Source organism: Silurus meridionalis, chromosome 10 (assembly GCF_014805685.1).
Source record: "Silurus meridionalis isolate SWU-2019-XX chromosome 10, ASM1480568v1, whole genome shotgun sequence".
Lineage (NCBI taxonomy): Eukaryota > Metazoa > Chordata > Actinopteri > Siluriformes > Siluridae > Silurus > Silurus meridionalis.
Genome location: NC_060893.1, coordinates 1,646,139 through 1,662,616, shown reverse-complemented (window position 1 = coordinate 1,662,616; position 16,478 = coordinate 1,646,139). Strand labels below are relative to the sequence as shown.

Here is a 16,478-nt window from a genome sequence, read left to right as displayed (position 1 = left end):
AATGTGATTGTTTTCTTTTATGACTGTCATCCCTCATTCCTCCCTATCTATCCCCCCTCTCTCTCTTTTTTCTCTGTCTCTATATATATATTTCTCACTTATTTATAATTTTTTTTGTGTCTTGTACTCCAGGCGTTGCGTACCGAGCTGGCACGCCAAGAGCTCATCAATCAGGTCAGAGAGTCCACAGCCAAGACGCTGGAGAGCATCCGAGGTCAGCGTTGCGTCCCCCTGTGCCATATCCATCACAACACCTCTTCTCTATATCGCTTCTCTGCGCTCGTGAAATGTGATGCAGCCAGTTATATAACAAACGTTAAAACGTGTCATCAGCTTATCGAGCCTGGAGATGAGCGAGACGGGAAAATATGATCCCGAGCTGAAACGGGGCAGGTCTTCTGCTGAAGTGGCATTTGTCCGAAAACTAAATCACATCATTCCCCCTGACGTTGGTTGGTGTGCTCCTGTTGGACGTGCGAAAAAGTGTAAAGCTAGAAAAACACATCGATTGATTGGTTTTGCTGAATAATCAGCACCGATATTTGTTTAATGGAACTATTGGCTACCGATAGTTTTACCGGGTTGCTGGAGAAGGCCACGCTGTAAAAGAGCGGCCTCTAGAGGCTAATCAACGAGACTGTGTGCTGCACGAAGAACGCTATATTAGATTTATTTATTTATTTATTTTTATAACATGGAGTGTTTGTTTTATATCCAGTGTCAATTTAAAATCTATCAGTTGATGAATCGGTTATAAGCAATCCAACTTAGCCATTACTAAAATCCTTCGGTCGACCTCTAATTGCTGATACTGTTCAACATTTGCAGAACCAAAAAAAAGTCAAATTATAACATTATAACGTCACCGATCAAAACTAGAAGTTTACATTTTACATTTACATAAACACTCACGACATTGATTGAACGAATCGGCAGGAAGAAAATAATAAGAGGCCGATTAATGACTTGAAGCATTTGCTGAGATCTTGCTGTGCTCTTCCACCCCCTGCAGGTCGCCAGGTGTCACAACGTCTGGCTGAAGGGGCCAAAAAGAGAGAACGCTTTGAAGAGAGAAGGCAGGAGCTACAGCTCGACCAGGAGGTGAGAAAGGTTTAGGAAATCATGTGTTTCTTTTCCTCACCCTTTTTTTTTTTTTTGCGCATCAAGATTGAAATGTAAAAACATATGCGCTTCAAATTCATGAAGAGGGTTCATTAATTCCTACCCGAGCTCTAAGTACGCTGTCTGGTTTCTCCGTCTACTACAGACACTTCAGACCCTTCAGCCCTGAGACAGGTTTCAGGTTCTGAATACAAAATAAAGTGTGTCGGAGGAGATGTACGGAGTGATTGTCTGTTGAAGAGTAGCTTTCAGGCTGCATTGGTATTATGGTTGTTATAGAAGCCGTTGTTTCGGCTTCACGAATGAATCAATTTGCCGTGTTTTTCCTTGTTAAGGATCAACCCGAGTTTCAGCTCAAGCTCTAGGTATCATCTTTACTGGGTGTCGTTTGCATGCAAAGTTATTTATGACCTTTGCTACAACGATGTTTATCGCAGAGGAGGAACGAGCACGATTGTTTTTTTTTTTTTTGGATTTATGATTTGTTTTGGTTTTTGCATTTAAAATTCCCATTAGCGAGTCCAGAATCGCAGCCTTTCTTACTATTAACATAAAAGATCCAAATAACGAAAGATAAGGTGGCGGGGAAGGGCTAAGCGCAATGTTCTATTGATTTATCATCTTAAATCTAATTAATCTGTAACCCAGTTTTGGCTCTTCCATGGATAGCATTACAATTAACAGACAGAGACAGAAACGCTCATGATAAAAAAGCTTTGATCCTGTTTAATAGCCATCGTCCATACAAATGAATCTCTGTCCTACTGATTGATTCCGACTTGTTTTATGGCGCTCTGTCCAGCTTAATCAGCGAGGGAACGCGTTCAACACCCTGTAATGTGACTCCTGCAGATTTGTGCACTGTTACAGATGGATTACTGCAGTGCATCTTGGGGAAACATTTATTTTTTTTGTAACTCCTGTACCACAATTATTCAGAATGCAGATGGAGAGAAATAGGATTTAAAGCGTTTGTCAGTGGGTAGTGTGTGTGTGTGTGTGTGTGTGTGTGTGTGTGTGTGTGTGTGTGTGTGTGTGTGTGTGTGTGTGATTAGTCCGAGGAAGAAATGATCAAATTGTTTTCTTTTTTGGTACAAACAAGAAACGAGTGTAACTTTCTCTGTACTCTGGTGAACCTACAAGCAGCCGTGTATTTATTGTTTTTTTGTCCTATTTTATTACGTAATTAATGTGTTGTTGAACATTATTATTATTATTTTTTTTTTTATATTTAAAACTTTCTTTAAAAAATACACTTTCAGTTGCTAGTAATATTTGAATACTTCTAATATACTATCTAATAATTATAACGTTCAGCCACTGTTAGAATATTTATAGCGTGATGTACACTCTACTGTACACTACTGTATACCCTACTGTACCCTACTGTACACCCCACTGTACATCCTACTGTACACCCTACTGTACACTACTGTACACCCTACTGTACACCCTACTGTACACTACTGTACACTACTGTACACCCTACTGTACACTACTGTATACCCTACTGTACACCCCACTGTACATCCTACTGTACATCCTACTGTACACCCCACTGTACAGCCTACTGTACATCCTACTGTACACCCCACTGTACAGCCTACTGTACATCCTACTGTACACCCTACTGTACACTGATGTACACCCTAATGTACATCCTACTGTACACCCTACTGTACATTACTGTACACCCTACTGTACAATGATGTACACCCTAATGTACACTGATGTACACCCTACTGTACACCCTACTGTACACTACTATACACTACTGTACACCCTAATGTACACCCTACTGTACATCCTACTGTACACCCTCATGTATACCCTACTGTACACCCTACTGTGTACACTACTGTACACTACTGTATACCCTACTGTATACCCTACTGTACACCCTACTGTGTACACTACTGTACACTACTGTATACCCTACTGTATACCCTACTGTACACCCTACTGTACACTACTGTATACCCTACTGTATACCCTAGTGTATACCCTACTGTACATCCTACTGTACACCCCACTGTACACCCCACTGTACACCCTACTGTACACCCTACTGTACACTACTGTACACCCTACTGTACACTACTGTACACCCTACTGTACACTACTGTATACCCTACTGTACACCCCACTGTACATCCTACTGTACACCCCACTGTACACCCCACTGTACAGCCTACTGTACAGCCTACTGTACACCCTACTGTACACTGATGTACACCCTACTGTACATCCTACTGTACACCCTACTGTACATTACTGTACACCCTACTGTACAATGATGTACACCCTAATGTACACTGATGTACACCCTACTGTACACCCTACTGTACACTACTATACACTACTGTACACCCTAATGTACACCCTACTGTACATCCTACTGTACACCCTCATGTATACCCTACTGTACACCCTACTGTACACCCTCATGTACACCCCCATGTATACTATACTGTACACCCTCATGTACACTTTAATGTACATCCTACTGTACCCTGCTGTACACCCTGATGTACACCCTACTGTACACCCTGATGTACACTCTACTGTACACCTGATGTACACCCTACTGTACACTCTGCTGTACACTCTACTGTACACCCTGATGTACATCCTGCGCTACACCCTACTGTACACTGATGTACACCCTACTGTACACTCTGCTGTACACCCTGATGTACACTCTGCTGTACACTCTGCTGTACACCCTGATGTACACTCTTCTGTACACTCTACTGTACACTCTACTGTACACCCTAATGTACACTCTACTGTACACCCTGATGTACACTGCTGTACACTCTACTGTACACCCTGATGTACACCCTGATGTATGCTCTACTGTATGTCCTACTGTATGCCTTGATGTACACCCTACTGTACACTGCTGTACACTCTACTGTACACCCTGTTGTACATCCTGCTCTACAACCTACTGTACACTGATGTACACCCTGCTGTACACTCTACTGTACACCCTGATGTATACTCTACTGTATACTCTACTGTACACTCTACTGTACACCCTGATGTACACTCTACTGTACACCCTGATGTATGCCCTACTGTACGCCCTACTGTATGCCCTGATGTACGCCCTACTGTACACTGCTGTACACTCTACTGTACACCCTGTTGTACATCCTGCTCTACACCCTACTGTATACTGATGTACACCCTACTGTACACTCTACTGTACAGTCTACTGTACACCCTGTTGTACATCCTGCTCTACACCCTACTGTACACTGATGTACACCCTGATGTACACCCTACTGTACGCCCTGATGTACGCTCTACTGTACACTGCTGTACACCCTGTTGTACATCCTGCTCTACACCCTACTGTATACTGATGTACACCCTGCTGTACACTCTACTGTACACCCTGATGTACACTCTACTGTACACCCTGATGTACACTCTGCTGTGCACCCTGATGTACACTCTACTGTACACCCTACTGTACACTGCTGTACACTCTACTGTACACCCTGTTGTACATCCTGCTCTACACCCTGCTGTACACTGATGTACACCCTGCTGTACACTCTACTGTATACTCTACTGTACACTCTAATGTACACCCTGCTGTACACTCTACTGTATACTCTACTGTACACGCTGCTGTACACCCTGATGTACACTATTGTACACCCTGATGTACACCCTGCTGTACACTCTACTGTATACCCTGCTGTACATTCTACTGTATACCCTGCTGTACATTCTACTGTACACCCTGATGTACACTCTACTGTACACCCTGATGTACACCCTGCTGTACACTCTGCTGTACACCCTGCTGTACATTGATGTACACCCTGCTGTACACTCTACTGTATACCCTGGTGTACACTTTACTGTACACTCTACTGTACACACTGTACACCCTGATGTACACTCTACTGTAAACTCTACTGTACACCATGATGTACACTCTACTGTACACCCTGATGTACACCTGCCGTACACCTTGATGTACACCCTGCAGTACACTCTACTGTAAACTCTGCCATACACCCTGCCGTACACCCTGATGTACTCTACTGTACGCCCTGAGCTACACCCTGATCTACACCCTGATCTACACCCTGCTGTACTCCCTGCTCCTTCAAAACAGTTTCTATATAAATCACTACAAGTGACAAGAGCATGGTTTACAGGTGTTTGAATGCATGCTACAGGTTCTACAGGTTAATATTATAAATTATCCCCAATATAATTATCCGAATGGGACACTGCTAATCTAATTTCCTTATAGAAGGAGAGGACATGGGTAATTATGTAAGTTAGTAGGTAGGTGAGTAATTCAGCATGTAGGTGGGTAAGTTAGTAGGCTGGTGGGAAAGTTAGCAGGTAGGATTAGTATGTAGGTTGGTCTTGTACTTTTGTGATATATGCTTTTTGAGCATTGCATTCCACTGTATATGGGAAGGCAGATACTGATGTAGGTGAGGAGACCTGGTGCGCAGTCAGTGTTCACATTCATCCCAAAGGTGTTTAGTAGGGATGAGATCAGAGCTCTGTAGCAGACCATTTAAGATCTTCCTCTCCAAAGCATGTAAACCAGATCTTCAAGGAGTTCACTTTGTGCACAGGGGCATCGCCATGCTGGAGCAGGTTTGTGTTTCCAAGTTCGAATCAACGCAAAATTTTATTATCGCGCATCTAAAGACGTCTTCTCTCCTGTTTTATTCTGTTTTATTAAAGCCTTTAATATATGCAGTGTTTTCCAAGTTCCATTATTGCAAAAAAAAAAAAAAAGTGTGAATAACAGGAATCTGTTGCAGTGGCGCAATGCTGTTAGAAAGAAGGAGCAGGAAGATGACTACAGTTTTGCCCGAGAGCTTAGAGACCGAGAACAGAGGCTGCAGGCCCTTGAGGAGCAGCTGGAGCGCAGGGCACGGTAAGCCTGAAAGCATTCTTCATTTTCATTCCCACTGCAGACTCACTTATATACTATGCCCATTGTACATAGTGAGCTGAGGGTTTAAGCAGTGTTTTTGTGTGTGTATGTGTTCAGCATGGATCTGATCGCTCAGTACAGTCGCCTGACTGAGGAAGCTGCTAAGAAAGAATTGAGGGCAATGTGGAAGGTACAGAGGATGAGACTACATGAAGCCCGAGTGAACTTTTTGCAGCAGGACCGACAAACCATACAGGTGTGCTAAAGTCTGTTTTATAGCAGTTTATTTGTTGCGATTATTCAGAATCAGTGGCAGAAACATCATCTTTACAGTAGTATCTTGAATATTATTTTACTGTCAGTGATTTTTCACATTACAGTGCAGGGTCTCGATCTTTTCTAGATTTCAGCACAAAAACACATCTATTTTGTGTTCAAACGTTTTTGCGACACGCACACCTAAATCCTGCTGAACTGCTCTGGGATGAACTGGATCACAAGGTCTAGTGAAGAACATCTTTGGCAAATTTGGCAAAAAAAAACAAGAGGCACGGCCAAGTGTGAAAAGCTGAATGTTTAGAGAAACCAAGTGTCCGGAAGCTGAGAGTGTGGAAAGCTGTTCTTCATGCTAAGGGAGAATTCTTTTTCAAAGTCGATAGTTAGATACTGTTACATGACCGATTTTGTTTCACAGATAGCATTATGTTTAAAAAAAAAAAAAAGAAAACCTTCACAAACTCAACCAGGATTCGCAAAACCAGGCGTCTTTTATCAGGCTGCACCTCACTTTCCATTGGACCAGCACTTTATCCCAACTCAGCAGCTTCTCTTATGATTTTTGTCTTGTTTATTATAATATCTGACTTATAGAAAATCATTTATTTTTGACTGTCCGTTTGTTGCAGGCTTTGCTTGCGAGATATCCATTAGGACAAGAACGCCCCTGTCAGGTTTCAGATGTTATAAAGAAACCACCTCAGGATCAGCAGGTCTGTAGCCACATATGTTGATCAGTAGAATAGTGTGTGTGGGGGGTCAACTTGCTAAAATGAACCCTCTCTCGTTGTAGGAATCCCATGCTCCTGAGATCCAAATGGAAATTCTAAAAATAGATCAGGAACTTGATGCTGCTTCTGATTCGAATCTGCCTCCTCCTTTCCCTCCTGCACTTCTCTCCCCCTCCACCAGAAAGTTTAATTCTCTGATCTCAGATCAGATTGATGTCACAGACTTCCTCCCGAAACCTCCACGTCCTGCGGACAGTAGAGCAGTAACCCAGGCTCTACAGGACGTCGGCTGTGACCTTTCGGAATACTCCAGAAACACTGATTCCGACTATGACTTCTGCTCCCTCTATTGCCCTCTGGAATGCCTAAGGGGGCACTCAAGCTCTGCTCATTTATCCCTCCCCCACCAAGTCGCAGAGCCTGGGGCAAGTCCACATGGCCATCCTTCACAGAATTCACTTCATCTGGAGGTTAGAACTGCCTTGGGGCATGTGCCCCACACTAGTCCAAGTGAATCCGGGCCAGCAGAAGAGACACAAAAACAAACTCTGGCCCCAAATGTAAATCAGAAGTCAAATAAACCGTCGTTATATGGAGAGGAGAAGGAACTTCCGGCATGTGGTGTGGAGTTGGAGCCAAAATCTTCAACAGATAACATAGCAGAGAAGGCCAAAGCTTTTGAGCAGCTTGTTCAGCCCCTTCAGACATCAGCTGAGCAAATTCCAATAGATCTGGCGCTGATCACTGGCAGTAGCCAAGACTCTAATGTCCAAAACAAATCAAAGAATATGATCTCAGGGGTATCTAGTGTTTCAACCTCCAATACTGCCCAGGGCCATTCCTTCACTGCTGACATAAGGACTAGTGGGCTTTCTTCTGATGACACCATGGTTCTTCCCTCACCCAGTATCCAAGGCCATGTTTCCGATGCTCATATTAAGATTGGAGACCATGTTTCTGAGGTAGCTGTAGCTGTTCCCTCCCAGAATATCCATGGCCATGCTTCTGATGCTCATATTAAAGTTGGAGATAATGTTTCTGAGGTCACTGTGGCTTTCCCCTCACGAAATGTCCATGGCCATGCTTCTGATGCTCATATTAATTTTGGAGACCATGTTTCTGAGGTAACTATAGCTGTTCCATCCAAGAATATCCATGGCCATGCTTCTGATGCTCATATTAAAGTTGGAGATAATGTTTCTGAGGTTCCTGTGGCTGTCCCCTTACCTAATGTCCATGGCCATGCTTCTGATGCTCATATTAAGTTTGGAGACCATGTTTCTGAGGTAGCTGTAGCTGTTCCCTCCCAGAATATCCATGGTCATGTTTCCGATGCTCACATTAAGGTTGGCTACCATGTTTCTGGGGTTACCATGGCTGTTCCAACCCCGAATATACACGGCCATGCTTCTGATGCTCATATTATGATTGGGAAGATGGTTTCTGAGGTTCCTGTGGCTGTCACCTCACGAAATGTCCATGGCCATGCTTCTGATGCTCATATTAAGTTTGGAGACCATGTTTCTGAGGTAACTGTAGCTGTTCCCTCCCAGAATATCTATGGCCATGTTTCTGATGCTCATTTGAATGTTTCGGAGGTAACTGTAGCTGTTCCCTCCCAGAATATCCATGGTCATGCTTCTGATGCTCATATTAAGTTTGTAGACCATGTTTCTGATGTAGCTGTAGCCGTTCCCTCCCAGAATATCCATGGTCATGTTTCCGATGCTCACATTAAGGTTGGCTACCATGTTTCTGGGGTTACCATGGCTGTTCCAACCCCGAATATACACGGCCACGCTTCTGATGCTCATATTATGATTGGGAAGATGGTGTCTGAGGCTCCTGTGGCTGTCACCTCACGAAATGTCCATGGCCATGCTTCTGATGCTCATATTAAAGTTGGAGATAATTTTTCTGAGGTAACTGTAGCTGTTCCCTCCCAGAATATCCATGGCCATGCTTCTGATGCTCATATTAAAGTTGGAGATAATGTTTCTGAGGTTTCTGTGGCTGTCCCCTCACGAAATGTCCATGGCCATGCTTCTGATGCTCATATTGAAGTTGGAGACTACGTTTCTGAGGTGGTTACACCTGTTGCCTCTCGCAATGTCCATGGCCATGTCTCTGATGACCACATAAAAATAGGAGAACTGGTTTCCGAGGTTCTTTCTCCTTTCCCTTCGCAAAATATCCACGGCCATGCCTCTGACGCTCATATAAAGATTGGCGAGCTAGTTTCTGAGGTACCTACGTCCACCCCTTTGCCTAATATCCACGGTCATTCCTCTGACGCTAACATAAAGGTGGGCGAGTTCGTCTCAGATGTCGCCCCGTCTCGCCCTCGTTGGAGCAAACATGGCCACTCTTCAGACAGCACTCTTAAAGTAGGCTGTCTGATCCCAGAAGCTAAACCAGCACATTCACCACTTCCAGGAAGTGCTTACGGTCATTCCTCAGACTCCACACTGAAGGGCGGGTGTGTCGTTTCTGGTACAGACACGTTGCCTTCGCCGCTGCCTGGCAGTGCTTACGGGCACTCCTCAGACTCGACACTAGGGGTGGGGTGTGTGGTGATGGGGGCACAGGTACCTAACTGGCCCCCTCTCCTGGGTAGTGCCTATGGACATTCCTCTGACGCCAGTCTGGGCATAGGCTGTGTGGTGCAGGGGATCAGACCTGGAAGCTCTTACAGTGAAGACCCTAGTGAAGGATCCAAACTGCCTACAGACGTCATTCAAGATAGCCAAGAGGCCCATGGTAAATTTTTTCAACAAGATAATTGTCCAACTGTCTATTATACATATACATATTAATACATATGAAGCAGCTACCGATGCGATACGATTCACCCAATTACGATGCAGTGGAAAATACGTGATGCTTCGGTTCAGACAGGTAGCAAATGATCAATTTCCTTTAGTGCCTTCTGACTTCTAACGCATGGCCCCTTTCATAAACACACCTTAGTAGTGCAAAAAAAAAAGGAAGTTACAGCTCTACCTCTGCCATGTTAATCTGTATTCTATGTGACTCTCAGGACACGCCTCTGTCTCCGTAGTGTGCTACGTCATGTTCACGTAGCAGCAGAGAAACGGTTTAGCGACGAGAAATCGATCTACATATCAAATATTGCTCACTTTCTAACGCAAATACGTGGAAAATTATGTCTCGCGATACGAATGCCAACTTGCATCCGGACACGTTTTTCAGATCGATGCATCACACCGTTAACCTTTATGCCGACGCACCGACACGAATCCCAGCACCCCCTACTGCGTACATGTGCAGCCGCCTCCTAATGCGAACAGAATCGTATCGGTATTTCAAGAGTTTGTGAACGCAGTATATTATTCCAGGTTTTATGATATAATGACTCGAATATATTGGAACGCCTGAAGACAGTTTCACAATGTACAGTATCACAATATTTACACTCGCTACCAGAGATTCAGAAAAAACACAATGATTTTACAAGCACCAGGAAAATGGACTTAAACTACAAAAATTGATTTGTGGTGTTAGTCAGATCGTATCAGTATTAATATAACATTATATTACCCATTCCAAGCTATATAACAGTAATCATCTATCAGCATGTGCAGAGGAAGACAGTTGCTAAGCACAAACAAATCCCCTTATTAAAATGTCGTATCTATGCTTTACATCCACTCTGACTTCACTCAAATTCTTCATTTAAATAAGTTAAACGGTGCGGATCCCATTTCAGCATGTCTGAGCTGCGTTTTTTTTTTTCGTGCAACCGATGACACAGCTGCTTCTCATAATCATCTGCTCACTCTGAGTGAGGGCCTCAGTGCCTGGGCCCAGGGGCTCGGACTGTCCCCGTCTGAGAGACCAGAGGACGACTACCTCCTCAAGCTGGCCTCTCAGTACCATGCCGAGCAGTACGAGGACTCCTACAGGCAAATGAGTGAGCGTCCTTCAACCTCAATACGCCTTTTTGAGTTGTTGGATCACCTCGAGTTAACCCCCACTTACTGACTGCATGTGTGTGTGTCGGTCAGTGTCGGCCCCGGAGGCACAGCTCCTGCAGCAGGTGACCCGTGGGCCAAACGGTCTCCCAGCGGACTCGGCTCTGAACTGCGCCACGGACTCCACCGCGGTGCAGCTCAGCGAGATGATGCCCCTCCCGGTGCTCATGAAACACTCGGTCACGACTCCACTCGTCACACAGTGAGTGCATTAGAGGTGTTGTTTAAATGCTAATTACTTTTTTTCTTCTTTTTTTTTTCGCCCTGTAAGTAGGTTTAGAGGTTGCGTTGTTCCATTATCATTTCAGTTCTAGTCAGTAACTTTGACGCATTTAGATGACGCTAGCACTTTCGAGACTTAAATACAAACTCTCCGAGTAGTTTCCCCAAAAGCCACATGCACATACATCTAAATTCTATTGCAGGAGGGAATTTATTCGTTCCCTCACACCTACAGACACAGATGCAGGTTTTCCAGGTTGATTTATTTATTAAGACAGTTTGAATGTGTATGTCTGGGCTAAAGTTGAAACAGGGTTTCCATGGAGTCTTAAAAAAATAAATAAATAAATAAAAACCTTAAAAGTCTTGATCTGATGCTCATCCAAAAGCTCCCGCAGCACTTTTGTTTGTGTTTGCTAGTTTTCGCGGTTCTTTCTTTTGCTAATCCGAATATAAAGCCCTGTATCACGACTGCAAAATGAGACCAACCTGCAACAGCCAGTCAGCTTTCTGTTATTGGTGTGAAACTCTCGGGTCGTACCACAGACGTAAAACGGATTTTATTATTCCGCGATGGCATTTTAGTGCTAAAAAACAAAACAAGAATGTAGGTTAAGGCCGGTTGCTAACAATGTGTTTGTGTTTTTGATTTTGGTCTTTAAAAGGTCTTCAATTTGAGAAGTAAAAAATGTCTAGTCCATGTTAAATGACTCGGGGCAGGTCTAGACAAAATCATAATGAACCTCTCTCGCTCTCTCTCTCTCTCTCTCTCTCCTCCTGTCGTATTCCTCAGTTTGTCGCTGGTGAACAAGGCGGTGGTGGATTATTTCTTTGTGGAACTGAGAGTGGAGAAGCATTTTGAAGCTCTGAGACACTTCTTACTGATGGAAGATGGAGAATTTGCGCTGTCGCTTACCGACCGGCTTTTTGAGAAGGTGGGAACAGAACATCAATTGGCCGGCAGTCTGAAAAAGATCTTGAGAAGGAAACAGTTTCCTGTTGAAGTGGCTTCTATTCGTTCAGAGAGACCGATTGATGGTGATAAACACCATAACATAATCTGTACATTGAAGTGTGTGTGTGTGTGTGTGTGTGTGTGTGTGTGTGTGTGTGTGTGTGTGTGTGTGTGTGTGTGTGTGTGTGTGTGTGTGTGTGTGTGTGTGTGTGTGTGTGTGTGTGTGTGTGTGTGTGTGTGTGTGTGTGTGTGTGTGTGTGTGTGTGTGTAGTTGGGCAGTGGACAAACCCCAGGTGAGCTCCTGACACCCCTGGTGCTGAACTCGATCCTGAACAAGGCTCTGCAGTACAGCGTGCACGGTGACAGCCAGCTGGCCAGTAACTTCACGTTTGCGCTGCGCTACCTGCCCGAGGTGTTCCATCCCCACGCTCCCGACTCGCTCAACTGCCTCGAGCTGCGCTACAAGGTCATCATCATCTTCATCATCATCACTATCTCAACACTTCTGTCTGCTTTCTTTATCCCATCGACTGTACACCCCAGGACTTTCATGCTCTTTTTTTTTATTTTTTTCCTTTTGAAAACACAGAGCAAAAGTGGCTCATGATGATACCAGGGGTGGGCAAGACATTTTATTAGGAAGCCCATCAGCCAAATCATTTAATTAACGTTCGTTTCATTTATTTAAATACGAGCTCCAGTGGGATGCCCAGTCCAATATATTCAAAATATTCAAATTTATTTCTTTATTTATAGAGCACTTTTAACATTGGCCTTTGTCTCAAAGCAGCTTTACACAGATAAAGAGGTTCTAAAAGTTTGTTCCTTCTAATTGTACGTTTGTCCCTAATGAAAGAACCAGTGGGAACTGTGGTAAAGGAAAAACTCTAATGTCTGTCTGTCTGTCTGTCTGTCCTCTCCCAGGTGGACTGGCCTCTGAACATCATCATAACAGACAGTTGTATGAATAAGTACAACCGGCTCTTCTCCTTCCTGCTGCAGCTCAAACACATGGTGTGGTCTCTCAGTGACGTGTGGTTTCATCTCAAACGCACAGGTGCGCTGATCCTCTTACAGGGCAACCTGTAAAACCACGTCTCATCACAGCCATGTTTCCTGCAGTGTATGTGTGACTTTATGCAGCACTTGTACTGAGGGGACCAGGTTGCCTGTTCAGCCGTAATGAACTGTCGATTAGCATGTGCTTTATTTATAAAAATACGTGTGTATATATTTTCTTTCTCTCTCTCTCTCTCTCTCTCTGTCTCTCTCTCTCTCTCTCTCTCTATCTATATATAGCTGTGGTAAAGGGAGCAGGACACTCGGTACAGTTCCGTCAGCTGCAGCTGTACAGACATGAGATGCAGCACTTTGTGAAGGTGATCCAGGGCTATATCGCTAATCAGATCCTGCAGGTCTCCTGGAGCGAGTTCACACAAAAACTTAGAAGCACCAATGACCTGGACGCCATTCACCACATGCACGCAGAGTACCTCAACAGAGCCATCTTCAGGTTAGAGCACTGTACTGCACTGTGACACACACACACACACACACACACACACACACACACACACACACACACACACACACACACACTCTTATTTATATATATTTGTGTGTATGTATACACATATTTACATACCGTATCTCACACAAGTAAGTGCACCCCTCACATTTCATCATTTTAGTCTTTTCAATGGACAATACAACAGAATAGAAACTTATAACTCAACATACAGCTATTATTGTCTAAATAACCAACTAAAGTGAACAGGTCAAAAAACTGTGTCCAAAGTGTGAATATTGTGTGTGTGAGCACAATATTGGGTATGGAATTCACCACAGCTGCACAGGTTGTTGCTGGGATCCTCTTCCACTCCTCCATCATGACATCACGGAGCTGCTGGACGTCAGACGCATGGCGCTTCTCCACCTTCCACTTCAGGATCCTCATAGCTGATCAATAGGGTTCTGGTCTGGAGATATACTTGGCCACTTTATCACTTTCACCTTCAGCTCCCTCAGCAAGGGAGGTTTCATCTTGGTGGTGTGTTTGGGGTCTTTATTATGTTGGAAAACTGCTGTTCGGACCGGTTTCTGAAGGAACCCATTATGTTCTGCTTCAGAATGTAGTACATGTTGGAATCCATGTTTATCCTCAGGATTGGAATCCTCAATAATCAGCAGCTCCCCAGTACCAGCAGCACTCATGCAGCCCCAGACCATGATGCTACCACCACCATGCTTAACTGTAGGCAAGACACAATTTGACACCATCTGAGCCAAACAAGTTTTATCTTGGTCTCATCAGACCACAGGAAGTGGTTCCGGTAATTCACATGTCTGTTTTTTAAGCAGTTTCTGCACCTGACATGAGAACTCAACTTCTTTGATGGACCCTTGCAAGGTCTGAACCTGTCTTGGAAAACCTCTGTATGACCCTGAACACTGTACTGCAACTCAGTTTCAGGGTGATGCTGATCTTCTTACAGCCTCAGCATCTTTGTGGAGAGAAACAATTTCTTTACCATGAGGTCCATGTTGACCAGTATGAGAGAATTGAACTCAAAGGACCACATTTTAACTGCTCACATAAAAGATACTCAAATGTTTATGATTCTGTCAAGCAGACAAAAACATGAACATGATGAAGAGGACGTGTAGTTACTTTGCATAGTTACACACTGATGGTGTTTCTGGATGTTTTTAACATATTTGCAAAAAATGATTTATTTCTATATAATTATTAGTAAATGCGATGTACTTTTATTATTTGGAAAGTGACCAATAATTTGTATTTGATATGTAGTTCGATTTCTCGCTGCTAAAACGTTTCTCGAGCGCGTTCTCTCAGCACCGCCGCTGCTACGTGAACATCACGCATCACAACGATATGGAGGCCGAGGCGTGTCCTGAGAGTCACATAGAATACAGATTAACATGGCAGAGGTAGAGCTGTAACTTCCTGCAGACACACAATAGGAAAAGAACGTCGGGGTTTATTTCATTTTTTTCTTGTACTACAAAGGCGTGTTTATGAAACTGCCATATTGAATGGAAATCGGATCTCACCGCATCGCAATGGGGGGAATCGCATCGGTAGCTGCTTCATGTGTACCTTTATTGTATCTTACCATCGGTTTTGCTTCGAGATGTGAATCATATCGGCCTCAGTTATGGAGATGCACATCTCTAATACACACACACACTTTCTTCTGTTTGGATTATCACAGCACATTTAAAACCCAAACTGATTGGGGGCTTTACCATGCAGGGCTCTGCTGACCGAGAAAGCTGCTCCTGTGATGAACATCATTCATAGCATCTTCAGTCTGATCCTGAAGTTCCGCGGCCAGCTGGTCGCTCAGGCCTGGCAGAGTCAGCAGGGTGAGACGGTGCACCCGAGCTTCATCGCCATGCAGCAGTCGTATAACACCTTCAAATACTACTCACGCTTCCTCTTCAAAGGTGAGCACACGCATAAACACACACACAGCAAACATTTACCTGTTCCATCTTCCTCATGATAAGCAGGAAGGTGAAAAGTGAGGGTTCTATTGTGTGCAACACTGAACAAACCATTCACTCATTCCGTACTACTGATCCACAAGTGATCGGATCGGATCAGATGAGTAAATCCAGGTTGTGTTTATCTCTGAAAAGCAGCATGAAGTAAACCGTGCCGTGTTTGTGTCTGCAGTGGTTTCCAAGCTGGTCGATAAAGGCTACCAGCCTCATCTCGAAGACTTCCTGCTGCGCCTCAACTTCAACAACTACTACAAGGACTCGTGACGTGTTTTCTGCCCCTCGGCGAGAAGCGATCTTGAAACAGGGTTTTCCTGTAGCTCCTTCACCCTCACACTGGCTTTCTGTATGCAAATGACCCACTTCTAGCCATCGTAGCTGTGTGCAAGAAAAGCGTTCAGCGTTTCACATTTACACTCACCTGGGATTCTGGAGGTGAGCAGGTGGATCGAAACGTGTGGACATCGAGCTCGTTTCCGCTCCCACCTGCGTTTGCACATTTTCTTTTCAACTTAAATAAATCAGCAAGCAAATCGATTTTTTTTTCGTATGGTTTTTTTTAATGTAAGTGTCTGAATATATTTGGTTATTGAATCGAACCTTTTCAGTGAGAACATTGAGTCGGATTGAGTTTCATTGTTTAGGATCCTGTTAAACAGAAGGAATGAACAGGGATCTATTCATGTAACTCATCCATGCAGTGGAACAAAGACTCGTCTGGG

The 16,478-nt window shown here is 44.0% G+C and overlaps 1 protein-coding gene across 1 annotated transcript in view; it reads left to right on the top strand.

Moving 5' to 3' along the window:
- The window catches only part of tubgcp6 (tubulin, gamma complex associated protein 6), a 32,458-nt gene extending 16,165 nt beyond the window's left edge, over positions 1-16,293 (top strand). Inside the window, 14 exon segments of the mRNA XM_046860143.1 lie at positions 133-214; positions 1,013-1,101; positions 5,934-6,049; positions 6,167-6,305; positions 6,955-7,038; positions 7,119-9,816; positions 10,832-10,990; positions 11,085-11,253; positions 12,067-12,208; positions 12,500-12,694; positions 13,153-13,285; positions 13,528-13,741; positions 15,506-15,699; positions 15,932-16,293. Of these exon segments, the coding sequence (XP_046716099.1) occupies positions 133-214; positions 1,013-1,101; positions 5,934-6,049; positions 6,167-6,305; positions 6,955-7,038; positions 7,119-9,816; positions 10,832-10,990; positions 11,085-11,253; positions 12,067-12,208; positions 12,500-12,694; positions 13,153-13,285; positions 13,528-13,741; positions 15,506-15,699; positions 15,932-16,023 (4,506 nt within the window). The 3' untranslated portion in view covers positions 16,024-16,293.
- The last annotated feature ends 185 nt before the right edge of the window (positions 16,294-16,478 follow it).